The following is a 19118-nucleotide window of genomic DNA, read 5'->3' as shown; positions in this document are numbered from 1 at the left end:
TTGTATCATGTTAATGCGCAGCCACCGCCGTCTACGTGATGAATGTTGATTTTTTTCCCCCACACAATTCTATGCAGTATGTAAGATAGGGGGCAGGTCAGTGAGGGGTCAGTGACCCGCCATAAGTGCATACAGACGAATACCTAAGCAGAACACCACATGAAGCCCCCTCCCCACAGGCCGCCCCAGAGAACGAGAATCTCATTAACTGAAAACTACAAATACAGATTACACAACAACCACAAGACTGATTTCATCACCAGGCATCACTGTAATCAGTATAACTGCACCAACCTGACACTGTCTGTAGGTTACAGAGCACAATCCTGCCGACAGGTTCCCTTTTAGGCTACTTTCACACTAGCGTTGTTTGCTGTACATCGCAATGCATCGTTTAGGAGAAAAAACGCATCCTGCAAAGTTGTCCGCAGGATGCGTTTTTTCCCCCATAGATTTACATTAGCGACGAATTGCGACGTATGGCCACACGTCGTGACGGTTACGTCGTGTTATGGCGGACCGTCGGCACAAAAAAACGTTACATGTAACTTTTTTTGCGCGTTGTGTCTGCCATTTTCGACCGCGCATGCGCGGCCGAAAGTCCGCCCCCTCCTCCTTGGACCTTACAATGGGGCAGCGGGAGCGTCGTAAGACTGCTTCCGCTGCCCACGTCAGGCATCACTTTCACAACGCGCGTCGGCAAGTCGAGCTGATGCATAGCCGACGCTAGTGTGAAAGAAGCCTTAGCTACAGGGATTGTTGTTTTTCACTGCTCCATGCGGTTGTATGTCAGTAGAGCTCCTGCAGCTGATCGCGCAGGTACACAGGCAACACCGGCCTGATCAACATCACGTATATAGCCATGCCAGAGCGTGCATTTATCGATGCTCATGACTGACATATACTATTCAATACCCACTGTACAGGTGATACATTGCTGACCACTAGGAGGGGTGCTGTAACTTAGAGGATAGGCCATCAATGAAGAGTCCAGGTGGCCCCCATTAACACCAATCATCAAAAACATTAAAAAAGACCAATACAGGGAATGGTTATCACTCACCGAAGCAGAGTACTGAGGAAACTGTGGCCTCTGCTGAGGAATGTTGTGACCACCCTGCTGAGGGTATCCCCAATGAGAAGGTGCCTGAGGAGCCCCCTGCTGCTGCTGCATGGCCGACTTGTAGGGATCAACAGGATAATGTGGCTGTGAAGGAGGTGGGTAGTAAGGGTTCGCTGGGTGGAGGCCGGGGTAAGGGGGATTCATTGTAGACTGGTTATAGGGTGGTCCGTATGAACCATTGGTATAGTGCTCCATGCCCTGTAAGAAACATCACACATTAGTTGTATGCACGCTGACCTGTGACAAAACACAAAAACGAGGAAGGACTTGTAGGAAAAACTGAGTGAAATATATATTTTTTGCCCCTCTGTATTGCTTTCTGAAGGAGACGGCCATTCCTGGTGCATTCCTAATAAGTCTTTCTATTTCTCCTCCCCATCCCCTCACAGTATGCAGCCTCAGAGACAGACAAACTGCAGCTGCATCCCCCTCCTACCTGCTTTTTTTTTTCTTACTTTTTGCATTCTACTGATTAAACTGCGGACCAAGAACATTTTCTTAACCCTGAAGAAGTGTGTCTACAGACTACTGGAAAATGCTAATTTACCAGTTAAAGGGTTATCCTCAGTTTGGAGGCTATCCCCTATCCTTGGATATCTTCCCCATTACTGACCGCTGCAACACAAATCGTTCCAAGAACAAGATCTATAGTAAATGAAGTGATGGTGGATGACGTGCACTTCTATGGGAGCGTCGAAGACCAGTACGCCTATTATAGAAACAATAAAGCAGAGGTGGACATGATTGACAACTGCTCCATCCATCTTCAGAGCCCCAGTTTTTTGGGGGTCCAGGTGGTTGGACCCCAGTAATGAGGGAAGGAGGGGATTAACAGATGGATAGGGAAAAGCGTCCAATTTCATTTTTTCGTGTTATGGAAAATCACTGTAAAAAGGTATAATGATAAGGAATTTTTCAATTGACATACCTGACCGCCAACTGTATACGTGGGGGGATAGGGAGGCTGGGGTTGACCAGCGCAGGACCAGCCACTCGGATCGTATCCAGGATATGGAGAATTCTAGGACAGATCAGAATACATTTTTAGAGCAATATCCAGGTTGTAGTAAAGCAAAATGCACCAATCCAGACACCATTAATAAAAGGGCCAAACAGAGATGCAACAGTAAGCATGTAGTCCTATCCTCAACACTGCGGACTCTACTACAAGGCTCCTCAACCTGGTAAAAATGGCTAAAGACAATAATTCTCAAGGTCACAACGCAGAGGTGCCAGAAATGATTGACAGCGACACAAGTGATTAAAAATGTGCGATAGGAGCTAGCTCCGAGTGCTGCTGTCAGAGGCAGGTGTCAGCTTCATAAACACAGCCTGCATCTGTCCCGTATGTGGAAGGCTCAGCGACTGAGCCCGCTACTTACACCAGCACCCCTATGTGATGCACTTCATCCCTATGCCCTCTTCAAAGCCCAAACATGGATGGTGCATTCTAGTCAAAGGTCATGATGGAAGACAGTGGTACAGCAGACAGGAAATCAGGCCACAGCGAGCAAGTGCTGCCGAGAAAAGTCTGTAATAGGCGGCAGACATTGTAGTGAGAATTTCATTACAAGAACAGCTAAAAAACCCAACTAATTAAAGGGGTTTTCCCCACATTATTTTAACAGATGAGTGACACTTACTAATATATAAGTATTATCATTATTTATTGTTATAGTGCCATTTATTCTATGGCACTTTACATGTGAGGAGGGGTATACATAATAAAAACAGGTACAATAATCTTGAACAATACATACAGGTTCTCCTCAAAATAAAGACACATAAGAAAGTGGATATTGATTTGGACGAGGCTAATTGAGGAGGTGATGACTAGACCTGTCCATCAGTGGCCATTTTTTTTTTGTTAGAAGAGCTGTGAAGCCTGTGCCATAGGCCACGGTCAGTATTTGGTCAGTATTTTACCTCAGTAATTGTAAGCCAAAACCAGGAGTGGAACAATCAGAGGAAAAGTATAATAGAAACATATGCACCACTTCTGTATTTATCACCCACTCCTGGTTTTTTTTCTTACAGATACTGAGGTAAAATATTGACCAAATACTGAATGTGTGAACGTGGCCTAAGGAGAAGAATCAGTAATACTTATATATTATTAAGTGCCACGAAAATTCCCAAATATATTTGATAAAATAAAGGTAAAGTGAACAACCCCTTTAAGAAACATTTCCAGCCATTGTGTAAAAGAGCATGCTTACTCAGACTGTAACTGAATGTGACTAAAGATATGGACTTTTCCCTGGAAAAAGACTTTGGCCCCATTCTCAAGGTAAATTGCAAAGTACTAGCCTGGAGCGCTTTTTTAGGATCCTCTCTAATGCTATATTCACACAGTGAAGTTTTGATTATTTGTTTTTTTTAAGCTTCAGGAAACACTCAGGGTATGTGCACACATTCAAGATTTTTGCGATAAAAACGCATACATTATGCATCCTATCATTTAGAATGCATTCCGCCATTTTTGTGCACATGGTTTTTTTTCCGTGAAAAAAATGCATCGCAGTAAAAAAAAGCAGCATGTTCATTAATTTTGCGGATTTTTCACGTTTTTCCCATTATTTAATGCATTGGGGGAAAAAAGTGCAAAAAACGCATCAAAAATGCGCAAAAAAACGAGTCAAAAACACGCAAAAAACGCATGCGGATTTCTGGCAGAAATGTCCGTTTTTTGTCAGGAAATTTCGGCATGAAATCCTGAACGTGTGCACGTAGCCTCAAGCAGGATAAATCCAACAAGTTTGGTATTTTGAAAAGTTTTTCAGCCTATTGATTGGCCAGGATCCAGTTTTGGGAGGATCCGATCAAGGGCGGCTCTAAAAACGTGATATGTATCCCCCCCCCAGGCTTTGTTTTTTTCTTTTAAAGGTAGATTTACCATAGAAATTAATAAGAAGCGTTTCCAAGTGTATTTCGGGGGAAAGATTATGCAGCGGATCTGCCAAAACCAAAACAAATCCCCAAACCGGTGTTTGAGCCATACCCTTATAGTGAGAGCCACTTGTAGCGCCCATGAATAATGCCAGGTGCCATTTTACTTATCGGACCGCTGGGATCATCATCCTTGTGGATAGGTGATAAAGGTACAGTACAGTGAAGTTATCTTAAAGGGTTGTGTCGGGAGGACCAAACATTGGGGCGATCAGGTCCCAGTGTGGCAGGTAAAGGGTAAATGTAAGACTACATGGTGGCCAACTACTACTACAAGTAAAGCTTCACAAAACCTGGCTTATGGGGTTGAGGACCCTGTAAGGAATAAAGGCAGGGTCTGTTCTAACGACCCTTTAAATAAAAGGGATCTGCTACAGCATATGGGGTTGGCTGAATCAGGGAAGTAAAGTTGACCACGAGAATCCTCAGGTGCAATGTCTGTCAGGGAACGCAAGAGGTAAACTGAAGAAGTTCGAGATTTCTAATGCCACCCCCGGCACCCAAACCAGACACTGGGGGGATAAAGTATGCACCCATAACGGCTGCCTCAGACGCCTCAATAATGAGCACAACAGAAAGGAGCCAAAAACAATCATGAAGACAATGCACAAGACTCTACCGTCCCTCACAGTGTGGAGCGACCACTAAAGGTGGAAGACTAGAAGTCAGCAACGACCATAACACCGACACCAGGTATGAAGCACGGCATCCTTACCTCAGACCTGCAGAGGAAGTGGCCGCCGACTTCTCCTCACAGGTAACTGAGTCATGCAGCGACGACCGCAACACGTGACGACGAGCCCAGACAATTACACAAGGAGTGCCGAGCCTCGTCACCGCCATTACAAGGATCACACCCGAGACGTCTTCCAGCGTAAATAAAGGATGACTGTGATCTTATATAATGATGGATGAGCAACTGCAGAGGCATGGAAAAGTCTGGGCACCCCTGGTCAAAATTACGGTTATTGTGAACAGTTAAGTTGAAGATGAAATGATCTCTAAGGCTTAAAGTTACCCCCAAGGGTGGTTTGCACATTAATGACCGGGCCAATTTTTACAATTCTGACCACTGTCCCTTTATGAGGTTATAACTCTGGAACACTTTAACAGATCCCGGTGATTCTGACAATGTTTTCTCGTGACATATTGTACTTCATGATAGTGGTAAAATTTCTTTGATATTACCTGCGTTTATCTGTGAAAAAAAAACGGAAAATTTTTGGAATGTTTAAAAAAAAAATAATAAAAAAAAAATAATTAACATTTAACTTTTTTTTCACAAAAAATTTACTTCAGCTCCAATTTGTTTTATTTTACCAAGGGTAACAGGAGAAATTGGACCCCAAAAGTTGCTGTACAATTTTTCCTGAGTACGCTGATACCCCATAAGCGGGGGTAAACCACTGTTTGGGCGCACAGCAGAGCTCGGAAGGGAAGGAGCGCCGTTTGACTTTTCAATGCAAAATTGACTGGAATTGAGATGCCATGTCGCGTTTGGAGAGCCCCTGATGTGCCTAAACATTGAAACCCCCCCACTAGTGACACCATTTTGAAAAGTAGACCCCCTAAGGAACTAATCTAGATGTGTGGTGAGAACTTGTGACCCACCAAGTGCTTCACAGAAGTCTATAATGTAGTAAAAATAAAAAATCATTTTTTCACAAAAATGAACTTTTCACCCCCAATTTTTTATTTTCCCAAGGGTACCAGAAGAAACTGGACCCCAAAAGTTATTGTGCAATTTGTCCTGAGTACGCCGATACCCCATATGTGGGGGGAACCACTGTTTGGGTGCATGACAGAGCTCGGAAGGGAAGGAGCGCCATTTGGAATGCAGACTTAGATGGAATGGTCTGCAGACGTCACGTTGCATTTGCAGAGCCCCTGATGTACCTAAACAGTAGAAACCCCCCACAAGTGACACCATGTTGGAAAGTAGACCCCCCAAGGAACATATCTAGATGTGTTGTAAGAACTTTGAACCCCCAATTGTTTCACTACAATTTATAACGCAGAGCCGTGAAAATAAAAAATCCTTTTTTTTCCCCCACAAAAATTATTTTTTAGCCCCCAGTTTTGTATTTTCTCAAGGGTAACAGGAGAATTTGGACCCCAAAAGTTGTTGTCCAATTTGTCCTGAGTACGCTGATACCCCATATGTTGGGGTAAACCCCTGTTTGGGCGCACGGGAGAGCTCGGAAGGGAAGGAGCACTGTTTTACTTTTTCAACGCAGAATTGGCTGGAATTGAGATCGGACGCCATGTCACATTTGGAAAGCCCCTGATGTGCCGAAACAGTGGAAACCCCCCAATTATAACTGAAACCCTAATCCAAACACACCCCTAACCCTGATCCCAACCCTAACCATAACCCTAACCACACCCCTAACCCTAATCCCAACCACACCCCTAACCAGAACATGCCCCTAGCCCTAATCCCAACCACACCCCTAACCCTAATCCCAACCATAACCCTAACCACACACCTAACCCTAATCCTAACCCTAAATCCAACCGTAAATGTAATCCAAACCCTAACTGTAGCCCCAACCCTAACTGTAGCCCCAACCCTAACTGTAGCCCCAACCCTAACTGTAGCCCCAACCCTAACTGTAGCCCCAACCCTAACTGTAGCCCCAACCCTAACTGTAGCCCCAACCCTAACTGTAGCCCCAACCTAATGGGAAAATGGAAATACATTTTTAAAAATTGTATTATTTTTCCCTAACTAAGGGGGTGATTTACTTTTATAGAAGGTTTTTCAGCGTATTTTTATGATTGGCATCCGTCACACACTAAAAGAAGCTTTTTATTGCAAGAAATAGTTTTGAGACCTATAATTTTTCCATATTTTGGTCCACAGAGTCGTGTGAGATCTTGTTTTTTGCGGGACGAGTTGACGTTTTTATTGGGACCATTTTTGGGCACGTGACTTTATCGCTTTTTATTCCGATTTTTGTGAGGTAGAATGAACAAAAACCAGCTATTCATGAATTTCTTTTTTTTTTTTTTTTGGGGGGGGGCGTTTACACCATTCCAAGTATGGTAAAATTGATAAAGCAGTTTTATTCTTCGGGTCAGTACGATTACAGAGATACCTCATTTATATAATTTTTTATGTTTTGGCGCTTTTATACGATACAAACTATTATATATAAAAAAAAAGTGGAATAACATGCAATCAAAAAGACGGATATAAATAACCATGGTACCGCTGAAAAGCAACAAACGAGCCGCCATACAGCATCATCAGCGAAAAAATAAAAAAAGTTATAGTCCTCAGAATAAAGCGATGCAAAAAGAATTATTTTGTTTGGCGGTATGATAATAAAGCGTTTTTTTTGCCTCGTATTTTTTTACGGTGTTCACTAAAGGGGTTAAACTAGTGGGACAGTTTTATAGGTCGGGTCGTTACGGACGCGGCGATACTAAATATGTGTACTTTAATTGTTTTTTTTATTTAGAAAAAGAAATGTATTCATTGGAACATATTTTTTTTTCTTTATTTAGGAGTTGTTTTTTTTTTAACACATGAACAATATTTTTCCCTTTATAAGACGCACCCCCAAGTTTGGTGAAGAAAAGGAGAAAATAATAATTTTATGTTAAATGGGGGTCTGTTTTATAATGCCAGTGTCCGTCTTACAAATCATATATATGTCCCTCATCTTGGTATCTACAGTATATAACCCACATACTAGCACATAGGCCCCTCCTATGCTGCTGGCACACCTGCCCCCCCGTGCTGCTGGCACACCTGACCCCCCCCCGTGCTGCTGGCACACCTGACCCCCCCCCCCGTGCTGCTGGCACACCTGACCCCCCCCCCCCGTGCTGCTGGCATACCTGACCCCCCCCCCCCGTGCTGCTGGCACACCTGACCCCCCCCCGTGCTGCTGGCACACCTGACCCCCCCCCCCCCCGTGCTGCTGGCACACCTGGCCCCCCCCCGTGCTGCTGGCACATCTGCCTCCCTGTGCTGCTGGCACACTGCCCCCCATCTCATTCTGGATATGGCCCCCCGGTCACTACATGCCCCCCTGAAGGCACACACATGATGAAATAAACACTTACCTTACCTTCTGATGATGGCTCCGTGCTCCCAGCTCCTCGGTTGCGCTTCCTGTTTCCCAGGCATCGGATCATGTGACCTGGGCACACAGTGATGACATCACTGCTCTGTGCCGATCACATGATCGGATGTCGGCACAGACACAGGAAGCGGAACTGAGGAGCTGGGAGCACGGAGCCATCATCAGAAGGTGAGGTAAGTGTTTGTTATTTTATCATGTGCGTGCCTGCAGGGTGGGCATGTAGTGACTGGGGGGGCATGTGTGTGCCAGCAAGGGGGCATATAGAAAGAGGGGGGCCATGTGTGTGCCAGCAGGGGGCATATAGAAAGAGGGGGGCCATGTGTGTGCCAGCAGGGGGCATATAGAAAGAGGGGGGGTCATGTGTGTGCCAGCAAGGGGGCATATAGAAAGAGGGGGGTGGGTCATGTGTTTGCCAGCAGGGGGCATATAGAAAGAGGGGGGGCCATGTGTGTGCCAGCAGGGGGCATATAGAAAGAGGGGGGGGTCATGTGTTTGCCAGCAGGGGGGCATATAGAGTGATCGGGGGGGAGTTAAGGCACATGCAATAAGAGCCGCTCCCCTGTCGAGCAACTCGCCGCGGCTTCAGCACAGCGGTGATGGACAGCTAGTGCAGTGAATATTACATGATGGATGGTTCACCCACTAATAGGGAATATTACATGAGGCTAATGAGCGGGAGCACAGAACCTCCTGCTGTCTCTGCAGCCTGCCCACCCCAGCCCAGAGACCACTCCAGAGCCGCCCCCCCCCCTACAGCATAGCACACAGATTCAGATTATAAGACGCACCCCCCACACACACTTTCCTTCAAAATTTGGGGGAACAAAAGTGCGTCTTATAATCCGAAAAATACAGTAATTTTTTATATATTTTTTTTTACATTGGGGGGGGGGGGGGGATTGGAACATCACTGTATAGTGACAGATCGCTGATCTGACATTTTGCAGTGCACTGTGTCAGTACAGCGATCTGACAGACACTACAGGAGGCTTCCCGGCGCCTGCTCTGAGCAGGCGCTTGAAAGCCACCTCCCTGCAGGACCCAGAAGGCCCCCCGCAGCCGTTTTGGATCCGGGGCCTGCAGGGAGGTAGGAGACCCTCGGAGCAATGCGATCACATCGCGTTGCTCCGAGGGTCTCAGGGAAGCACGCAGGGAGCCCCCTCCATGCACGATGCTGCGATCATCTTTGATCGCAGTGTGGCGGGGGTTAATGTGCCGGGGGCGGTCCGTGACCGCTCCTGGCACATAGTGCCGGATGTCAGTTGTAATAATCAGCTGACACCCGGCGGCGATCGGTCTCGCTCCCCCCCGTGAGCGCGGCCAATCGACTATCCCATCACTGGGAATTAAGTCCCAGGTCACCTCGACAGGATAGTACGTCATATGGGATTAAGGGGTTAACCCTGTATGACCAACTTTTTACTATTGATGCTGCATCAAAAGTAAAAACATATAATGTTAAAAATAAGAAAAAAATAAAAAAAATTCTTACTTTCAGGTGTCCGCCGCAGCCTTTCCCGCTCCTCGAGACACTCCAGTCCCAAGAATGCATTGCGGCAATGATCCCAGATGACGTAGCGGTCTCACGAGACCGCCACATCATCACGGGTTATTGCCGCAAGGCATTACTGGGAACGGAGCGTCACAAGGAGCATCGCTAAAGGCCTGGGCTGGATCCGGGGGCCGCCGGAAGGTGAGTATATAACTTTATTTTAATTATTTTTTAACAGGGATATGGTGCCCACATTGCAATATGGCTGTGCAATATACTGCGCGAGCTGTGCTATATACTGCGCGGGCTGTGCTATATACTGCGCGGGCTGTGAGACTGTTTCGCCCGGGGCCCTCAAAAACCTGGAGCCGGCCCTGGCTTCACAGATTGGTCATGCCCGGACGCGAACAATCAGCGACAGACGCAGTCCGGCCGCAAATTGGAGCGGGATTTGAACCACTCTTCGCTAATTGGTTGTGCCCGGCGGGCCGAATCCTGTGTATTCATTGCATTATTCTGAAAACTTCATAAATAAACTATGTGGAATTATATACTTAACAAAAACGTGTGAAACAACTGAAATTATGTATTATATTCTAGGTTCTTCAAAGTAGCCTCCTTTTGCTTTGATGACTGCTTTGCACACTCTTGGCATTCTCTTGATGAGCTTCAAGAGGTAGTCACCGGGAATGGTTTTCACTTCACAGGTGTGCCCTGTCAGGTTTAATAAGTGGGATTTCTTGCCTTATAAATGGGGTTGGGACCATCAGTTGTGTTGTGCAGAAGTCTGGTGGATACACAGCTGATAGTCCTACTGAATAGACTGTTAGAATTTGTATTATGGCAAGAAAAAAGCAGCTAAGTAAAGAAAAACGAGTGGCCATCATTACTTTAAGAAATGAAGGTCAGTCAGACCGAAAATTTGGGAAAACTTTGAAAGTGTCCCCAAGTGCAGTGGCAAAAACCATCAAGCGCTACAAAGAAACTGGCTCACATGAGGACCGCCCCAGGGAAGGAAGACCAAGAGTCACCTCTACTTCTGAGGATAAGTTTATCCAAGGCACCAGCCTCAGAAATCGCAGGTTAACAGCAGCTCAGATTAGAGACCAGGTCAATGCCACACAGAGTTCTATCAGCAGACACATCTCTACAACAACTGGTAAGAGGAGACTTTGTGCAGCAGGCCTTCATGGTAAAATAGCTACTAGGAAACCACTGCTAAGCACAGGCAACAAGTAGCAGAGACTTGTTTGGGCTAAAGAACACAAGGAATGGACATTAGACCAGTGGAAATCTGTGCTTTGGTCTGATGAGTCCAAATTTGAGATCTTTGGTTCCAACCACCGTGTCTTTGTGCGACGCAGAAAAGGTGAACGGATGGACTCTACATGCCTGGTTCCCACCATGAAGCATGGAGGAGGAGGTGTGATGGTGTGGGGGTGCTTTGCTGGTGACACGGTTGGGGATTTATTCAAAATTTAAGGCATACTGAACTAGCATGGCTACCACAGCATCTTGCAGCGGCATGCTATTCCATCCGGTTTGCATATAGTTGGACCATCATTTATTTTTCACAGGACAATGACCCCAAACACACCTCCAGGCTGTATAAGGGCTACTTGACCAAGAAGGAGAGTGATGGGGTGCTACACCAGATGACCTGGCCTCCACAGTCACCAGCCCTGAACCCAATCGAGATGGTTTGGGGTGAGCTGGACCGCAGAGTGAAGGCAAAAGGTTCATCTTTTACATTTTAAAAATTGCAAAAAGGAAAATGGACTGAATTAAAAGTTTGGGCATCCTTGGAGATTTGTGTGTTCAGATAGCTTTGACCAAGGTTTCAGACCCCAATTAGCCTGATAAGGCTTGCTCACCATCATCATTAGGAAAGTCCAGGTGATGCAAATATGCCAGCTTCATAAAAAGCCAGCCTCCTCTAACCTTGTGCCAAAAAAAACAGCAGCCATGGGTTCTTCTAAGCAACAGAGTAGCACCCTGAAAATGAAATTGGTGGAGGCCTGGAAAGTAGGAGAAGGCTATGGAAAGATAGCAAAGCGTTTTCAAGTTGCCCTTGCCTCAGTTATAAAAGTTATTACAAAATAGCGGTTAACAGGAACAGTGGAGGTCAAAATAAGGTCTGGAAGATAAAGCAAAATTTCAGTGAGAGCTGCACGCAGGAATGCTAGAGAAGCAAATCAGAACACCCGCTTGACTGCAAAAGACCTTCAGAGACACCTGTACAAATATGATCAAAAGTTATATGTGTAGAAAAAAAAGCACAGAATTTCAGGAAAAGAGCATCTCGCCAACCATTAGGCATGGCGGTGTATCAATCATGCTTTGGGGTTATGTTCCACCAATGGCACAGGGAACATTTCACGGGTAGAAGGAAGAATGGATTCAACACGGTGGCTCAGTGGTTAGCACTGCAGTCTTGCAGAGCTGGAGTCCTGGGTTCAAATCCCACTTTGGACAACATCTGCAAGGAGTTTGTATGTTCTCCCCGTGTTTGCGTGGGTTTCCTCCCACATTCCAAAGACATACTGATAGGGAACTTAGATTGTGAACCCCATTGGGGACAGTGATGATAATGTGTGCAAACTGTAAAGCGCTGCAGAATATGTTAGCGTTATATAAAAATAAAGATTTATTATTTCTTTTTTCAATGAAATTTCAACAAATTCTTGATGCAAACATAACAAATCTGTAAAAAAGTTGAAGTTGAAAAGAGAATGGCTTCTACAAATGGATAATGATTCTAAACACACTCCAGAATCCACAATAGACAACCTCGAAAGGCGCAAACTGAAGGTTTTACAATGGCCCTCACAGTCCCCTGATCTGACCATCATTGAAAATCTGTGTGTAGACCTCAAAATAGCAGCGAATGCCAAATGACCCAGGAATCTCATAGAACTGAAAGAATTTTCCAAGGAAGAATGGATGAAAATCACTCAAACAAGAACTGAAAGAATCTTGTCTGGTTACAAAAAGCGTTTACAAGCTGCAATACTTACTAAAAAAAAGGGGGGGGGGGGGGGCGGGACGACACTAGATACTAACCATTCAGGGTGCACAAACGTTTGCATCGGCCCATTTTCCTTTTTGTAACTTTTAAAATGTAAAAGGGGTGCCCATATCTTCACATGCCACTGTACATGACAGGTAACAGGACCGCTCTCCAGCCTGCCCACAGCATCATAAAACCCAAGAAACACACCAGACAGGTCAGGGATAAAGTTGTAGAGAAGAGTAAAGCAGGTTTAGGTTATAAAAACCTCAAACTCTGAACATCTCACAGAGCACAGTGCAATCCATCATTTAAAAATGAAAGGCGTAAGGCACAACTGCAAACCTACCAAGACCAGGCCGTCCACCTAAATCGACCTTCCCAAGTGTGAGGGAGGAGGGAAACTCCATTTTGGATTTATGAATTCAGGACCAATAGATTATCCAGAGATCTCCCTCCACTCCTGAATTGTGAACCCCCAACTCTTGGGAAAAGTACACACTTACCAAAAGCTCTGAACTTTACCATTTGGCCAGAGAATTAGAGGCCACATGTTAATGAAGGCAAGGAGGAGCAGAGCTGAGACTCCTGCTGTCTTTGGTGCAAGTCTGCTTACATCAAGTTCCCTGACTGACCTGAGGGTAAGGGTGGCGCTAGAGAGCTGCGACTGTGTAAGCTCCGTCACACACCGATGACGGCGGGGGGGGGGGGGTAAGGGTTTGGGGATATCTGTATCCTCCGGCTCCTCTTGTGTGTGGTTTCCTTACACCAAGAAAGGAGAGCACTAATCAGAAGCAGCCAAGAGGCTCATGGTCACTCTGGAGGTGCCGCAGAGATCCACAGCTGAGGAGGGATAATCGTCCACAGCAGAAATATTAGTCATGTGCTCCACAAATCTGGCCTTTACAGAGGAGTGGCAAGAAGAAAGCCATTTCTGAAAGCCATAAAAAGTCCCATTTGCAAAAAGTCATATAGGGGACAAAGCGAGCATGTGGAAGAAGGCCCTCTGGTCACATGAGAGCAAAGTAGAACTTTATTGGCTAAATGCAAAACACTGTTTTGCGGAAAACTAACAATACACATCACCCTCAAAACACCATCCCTACCGTCACTCATGATGGTGGAAGAACGATGCTGTGGTTAGGCTTTTTTTCAGCAATGGCATGGAACCTGGTCAGAGTTGATGGGAAGATGAAGTTAAATACAGGGCAATCCTGGAGGAAAATCTGTTAACCCCTTTCTAACATCTGACGTACTATCCCGTCGAGGTTGTATGGATACGTATGACTACCGACGGGATAGTACGTCATCACCGATCAGCCACGCTCACGGGGGGAGCGCGGCCAGGTATCAGCTGACTATCGCAGCTGACATCCGGCATTATGTGCCAGGAGCGGTCACAGACCGCTCCTGGCACATTAACCCCCGGCACACTGCGATCAAAGATGATCGCAGCGTTCCGGCGGCATAGAGAAGCATCACGCAGGGAGGGGACTCCCTGCGTGCTTCCCTGAGACCTTCGGAGCAACGAGATGTGATCCTGTTGCTCCGAGGGTCTCCTTCCTCCTCCTCCCTGCAGGCGCCGGGAAGTAAGTAAGTAAGTAAGTAAGTAAGTAAGTAAGTATGTATGTATGTATATATATATATATATATATTTCCATAAAATACATTTCTTGAAATAAAAAACCCCAATAAAATTACACATATTTTAGTATCGCCGCGCCCGTAACGACCCATCCTATAACACTGTCCCACTAGTTAACCCCTTCAGTGAACACCGTAAAAAAAAAAAAAAAAGAAAGAAAAGAAGAACGAGGCAAAAATGACGCTTTATTATCATACAGCCAAAGAAAGAGTGGAATAACACGCGGTCAAAGAGACGGATATAAATAACCATGGTACCGCTGAAAACGTCATCTTGTCCCGCAAAAAACGAGCCGCCATACAGCATCATCAGCAAAAAAAATAAAAAAGTTATAGTCCTCAGAATAAAGTGATGCAAAAATAATTATTCTTTGATACAAAATAGTTTTTATCGTATAAAAGCGCCAAAACATAAAAAGATATAAGTGACGAGACAGGGTTGCCCACTTTCTCCAGCCCTGTTTGCCATGGCCGTGGAGCCACTAGCTGAGGCAATAAGGCTTAACCCGAACATACTAGGGTCTGCAGGATTTGACGCACAATATAAGGCAAGTTTATTTGCGGATGACTTATTGCTGACTTTGTCCAATCCGCTTATCACTCTCCCAAATTTATTTTCAGTTCTACGTAGATTTGAGTCGATATCAGGACTCAAAATTAATGTTGACAAATCCGAAGCTCTATTTCTTAAAGGGAACCTGTCACCACGTTTTTGGAAGATGGGATAAAAATAGCGTTAAATAGGGGCAGAGGTGGGCGTAACATTAGTGTGTTTGTTATGCGTTTATTCCCCACCTAAGTTGCCGAAATACCTTTGCAAAGTCTCCGTTTTCGCCTGTCAATCAGGCTGGTCTGGTCAGATGGGTGTGGTGTCTTCACCCAGATTTGGCGTAGTTTTCCGTTGGTGGCGTAGTGGTGTGCGCATGCCCAAGGTCCCGAATCCTCTGCCAGGGGATTTCAAAGAGCGCGGTGTCCGTTATTGCATTGGTGATCGGTGGGCGCGGCCATCTTCCTTTGGCCGCGCGTGCGCAGAAGCGGCGCTCTGCTGGCCGCGGCTTCAGGAAAATGGCCGCCGCGATATCCATCTGCGCACGCGCGGCATCCCGCGGCCATTTTCCTGAAGCCGCGGCCAGCAGAGCGCCGCTTCTGCGCACGCGCGGCCAAAGGAAGATGGCCGCGCCCACCGATCACCAATGCAATAACGGACACCGCGCTCTTTGAAATCCCCTGGCAGAGGATTCGGGACCTTGGGCATGCGCACACCACTACGCCACCAACGGAAAACTACGCCAAATCTGGGTGAAGACACCACACCCATCTGACCAGACCAGCCTGATTGACAGGCGAAAACGGAGACTTTGCAAAGGTATTTCGGCAACTTAGGTGGGTAATAAACGCATAACAAACACACTAATGTTACGCCCACCTCTGCACCTATTTAACGCTATTTTTAGCCCATCTTCCAAAAACGTGGTGACAGGTTCCCTTTAACACCGCTAAGGACATGCAAACAAATATTATCTCCCAGTTCAAATTTGTAACAAATGAACATTATATAACTTCTCGGAGTTAACCTCACCTCTCATAAGTCGACCTTATTCAAATGGAACTACCTCCCATTAATAAAAAATCTCCGAGCTGACTTAACCGGATGGTCTGCCATGAAGTTGACCTGGTTGGGCAGATTGCATGCAATTAAAATGGTCTCTCTGCCTAGATTTCTGTACTTATTCCGCTCTCTCCCCATTCCGTTGCCCCACGAGACCTTACATGAGGTCCATTCTATGATATCAAAATTTATTTGGCTGGGAAAAAACCCCAGAATCCGTCAAAAAACTATGTTCATACACAGAAAGTTGGGGGGGCTTTCCATGCCTAACTTTACACTGTACTACAAGTCGGCACAGCTGGCCCAATTGACTAATGCCTGCGCCGCCACTTATGCTCCGAGATGGGTTGGCCTGGAATCGTCCCTCTTGTTACCATTTTCCTTGCCTGGCCTTATGTGGTCCACACAAAAACTACCAAAAGGCCTACACATTACAGCACCTTTCACAGCACATTCCCTGATCCTTTGGAGGAAGGAAAGGTTTAAATTTGAACTCCAATCTAAGTCCGCCCCTCTGACCCCCCTCTTCTGTAACCCCATGTTCCCACCGGGTCTTGACCCACGTTCTTTTGCTTGGTGGAAACTTAATGGAATTACCACACTAAAACACCTTTGTTCACCCTTTAATATAATTCTATCTAGACAAGAATTCCTACATAAATACAATCCACCCGCTAATGAAACCTTTCGTATCTATCAGGTTTTCCATTTTGCGGAACAGCTTCTACAACATAAAATCCCCTTTCGCGCGACTAGCTTTGAACAGAGATGCATGGATGACCCACTGGGAAGGGGAACCATTTCTCTGCTATACAGTTCTCTCAATGCGGCACATGGAGTTGACAAACTACATTACATGAAACAGTGGAAGACCTGGGTATCCAATTAACGTTGGAAAATTGGAGGCGTTGCTGTGACACAGTTTCCAGGGGTAGTCACCAAGCCTCCCTAGCAGAGACATCCATTAAGGTTATGCACAGAACATACCAAGTCCCAAGTAGACTCCACACTATATACCCCAACATTCCAGATAAATGCTTTAGAGGATGTGACGCAGTGGGCGATATGAAGCATATTTGGTGGGAATGTCCGATAGCCTCGACTTTGTGGCGGGAAGCAAGATTAATAATTGAAAAAATGTATGGCAAGGCAATACAACCTGACCTGACCACGTTCCTCTAGGGAGCCAAGTACCCAGGATTTTCTAACAAATTCCACAGGCTGATAAGCCAGTTGCTTATGGCCGCTAAGCTACATATAGCTACCAACTGGAGATCGCCATTTCTCTCTGTCCAGGCAGTTAGAGATAAAATGAATACAATCCTCTTATATGAACGTATACATGCGACTAGGGTAGATATGTGGGAAGCCTTCTACCAGATTTGGAAACCGTGGATGGATCTTGAATCTTGAACAAACCTTGACTTTATCTATTTGAGACTCCATTATCTTGTGAGAGATTCTGATGACTCCGGGGTTGAGCCTGTGTGGGGTGGGGTGCGGGGAGGTGGGAGGCGGAGCTCGTACAATGGAACAAAGTAGAATCTTGTCTTATAAATATACTGCAGTTTGCCGCGAAGAAAAAAGTGCAGAATCTCATTTCCCTCCCCTTTTTCCCCTCTTTTATGTCCCCCCATGTTCTTGTCTCGTCATATTTGTATTTTTGAATCTGAGTTAATGTATGTACGGCTTTTTCTCTTTGTTTAGTTTAAAGCCTACTGAACTCCCTTGTAAGGGAATCTGTTGTTCAATTGATATGTTATTGAAAATAAAAATTATTGAAACTAAAAAGATATAAGTGAGGTATCGCTGTAATTGTTCTGACCTAAAGAATAAAACTGCGTGGATTGAGCAGGGATGAGTAGGGAAAGGGAATGGGAGGCTGAGGGCCTTTGAATGGTGGAAACTGCTAGACGAATAAGCGGTCACAACTGAGTTAGCCTACGTTCACATTCGCGGCGGGCGCCGCAGCGTCGGGCGCCGCAGCGGCGCCGCATGCGTCATGCGCCCCTATATTTAACATGGGGGCGCATGGACATGCGGTGCACTTGCTTTTTGCGCCGCATGCGTCCCTGCGGCGCCCGCGTCGGGGCGCAGAGGACGCAGCAAGTTGCATTTTTGCTGCGTCCAAAATCAATGGAAAAAAGGACGCATGCGGCGCAAAAAGCAGCGTTGTGCATGTGTTCACATTTGCGCTGTGCGTTGCGGCGGCGACGCTGCGGCGCACACCGCAAATGTGAACGTAGCCTTAAGTGGTTTAGAGAGTCATTAATGCCAGATATAGAAGTTTCAATGGAGATGAGCTGTTCTTGGGGGGGTGGGTGGGTTTTGTTGGGATTGTTGGGGGCTTTGAAAATTGGGAAACTTTGTATGTAACAAATTGGAAGGTGGTTGAAAACGTAATGTTTATTCTTAATAAAAATCTATTTAAATAAAAAAAAAAAAAAAAGAATAAACCTGCTTTATCAATTTTACCAAACGTGGAACGGTATAAGCGCCCCCCGCAAAAGAAATTCATGAATAGCTGGTTTTTGTACATTAAAAAATAATTTTTGTGGAAAAAAAAAAAAAGATTTTTTATTTTCACGGCTCTGTGCTATAAACTGTAGTGCAACACCTGGGGGTTCAAAGTTCTCACAACACATCTAGATAAATTCCTTGGGGGGGTCTAGGTTCCAATATGAAGTCACTTGTGGGGGGGTTTCTACTGTTTAGGTGCATCAGGGGCTCTGCAAACGCAAAGTGACGCCTGCAGACCATTCCATCTAAGTCTGCATTCCAAATGGTGCTCCTTCCCTTCCGAGCTCTGCCATGCGCCCAAACGGTGGTTCCCCCCCACATATGGGGTATCAGCGTAATCGGGACAAATTGGACAACAACTTTTGGGGTCCAATTTCTCCTGCTACCCTTGGGAAAATACAAAACTGGGGGCTAAAAAATAATTTTTGTGTAAAAAAAAAAAAAGAATTTTTATTTTCACGGCTCTGCGTTATAAACTGTAGTGAAACACTTGGGGGTGCAAAGTTCTCACAACACATCTAGATAAGTTCTTTAAGGGGGTCTTCTTTCCAAAATGGTGTCACTTGTGGGGGCTTTCAATGTTTAGGCACATCAGTGGCTCTCCAAATGCAACATGGCGTCCCATCTCAATTCCAGCCAATTTTGCATTGAAAAGTCAAACAGCGCTCCTTCCC

The 19118-nt window shown here is 45.6% G+C and overlaps 1 protein-coding gene across 3 annotated transcripts in view; it reads right to left on the bottom strand.

Annotated features, from left to right (window-relative positions):
* Positions 1-19118, bottom strand: part of BAG4 (BAG cochaperone 4) — a 31990-nt gene that overhangs the window by 10233 nt on the left and 2639 nt on the right. For all 3 annotated transcript variants that reach the window (XM_077262290.1, XM_077262289.1, XM_077262291.1), the window contains exons 2-3: positions 2052-2144; positions 1064-1321 (exon numbers count right to left, since the gene is read on the bottom strand). In XM_077262290.1, the coding sequence (XP_077118405.1) occupies positions 1064-1321; positions 2052-2144 (351 nt within the window). The remainder of the gene's footprint in view (positions 1-1063; positions 1322-2051; positions 2145-19118) is intronic.

The sequence above is a fragment of the Ranitomeya variabilis genome, chromosome 5 (genome assembly GCF_051348905.1).
Source record: "Ranitomeya variabilis isolate aRanVar5 chromosome 5, aRanVar5.hap1, whole genome shotgun sequence".
Lineage (NCBI taxonomy): Eukaryota > Metazoa > Chordata > Amphibia > Anura > Dendrobatidae > Ranitomeya > Ranitomeya variabilis.
Note: the sequence above shows the minus strand (reverse complement) of the source record. Positions and strands in the feature narration are given on the sequence as shown.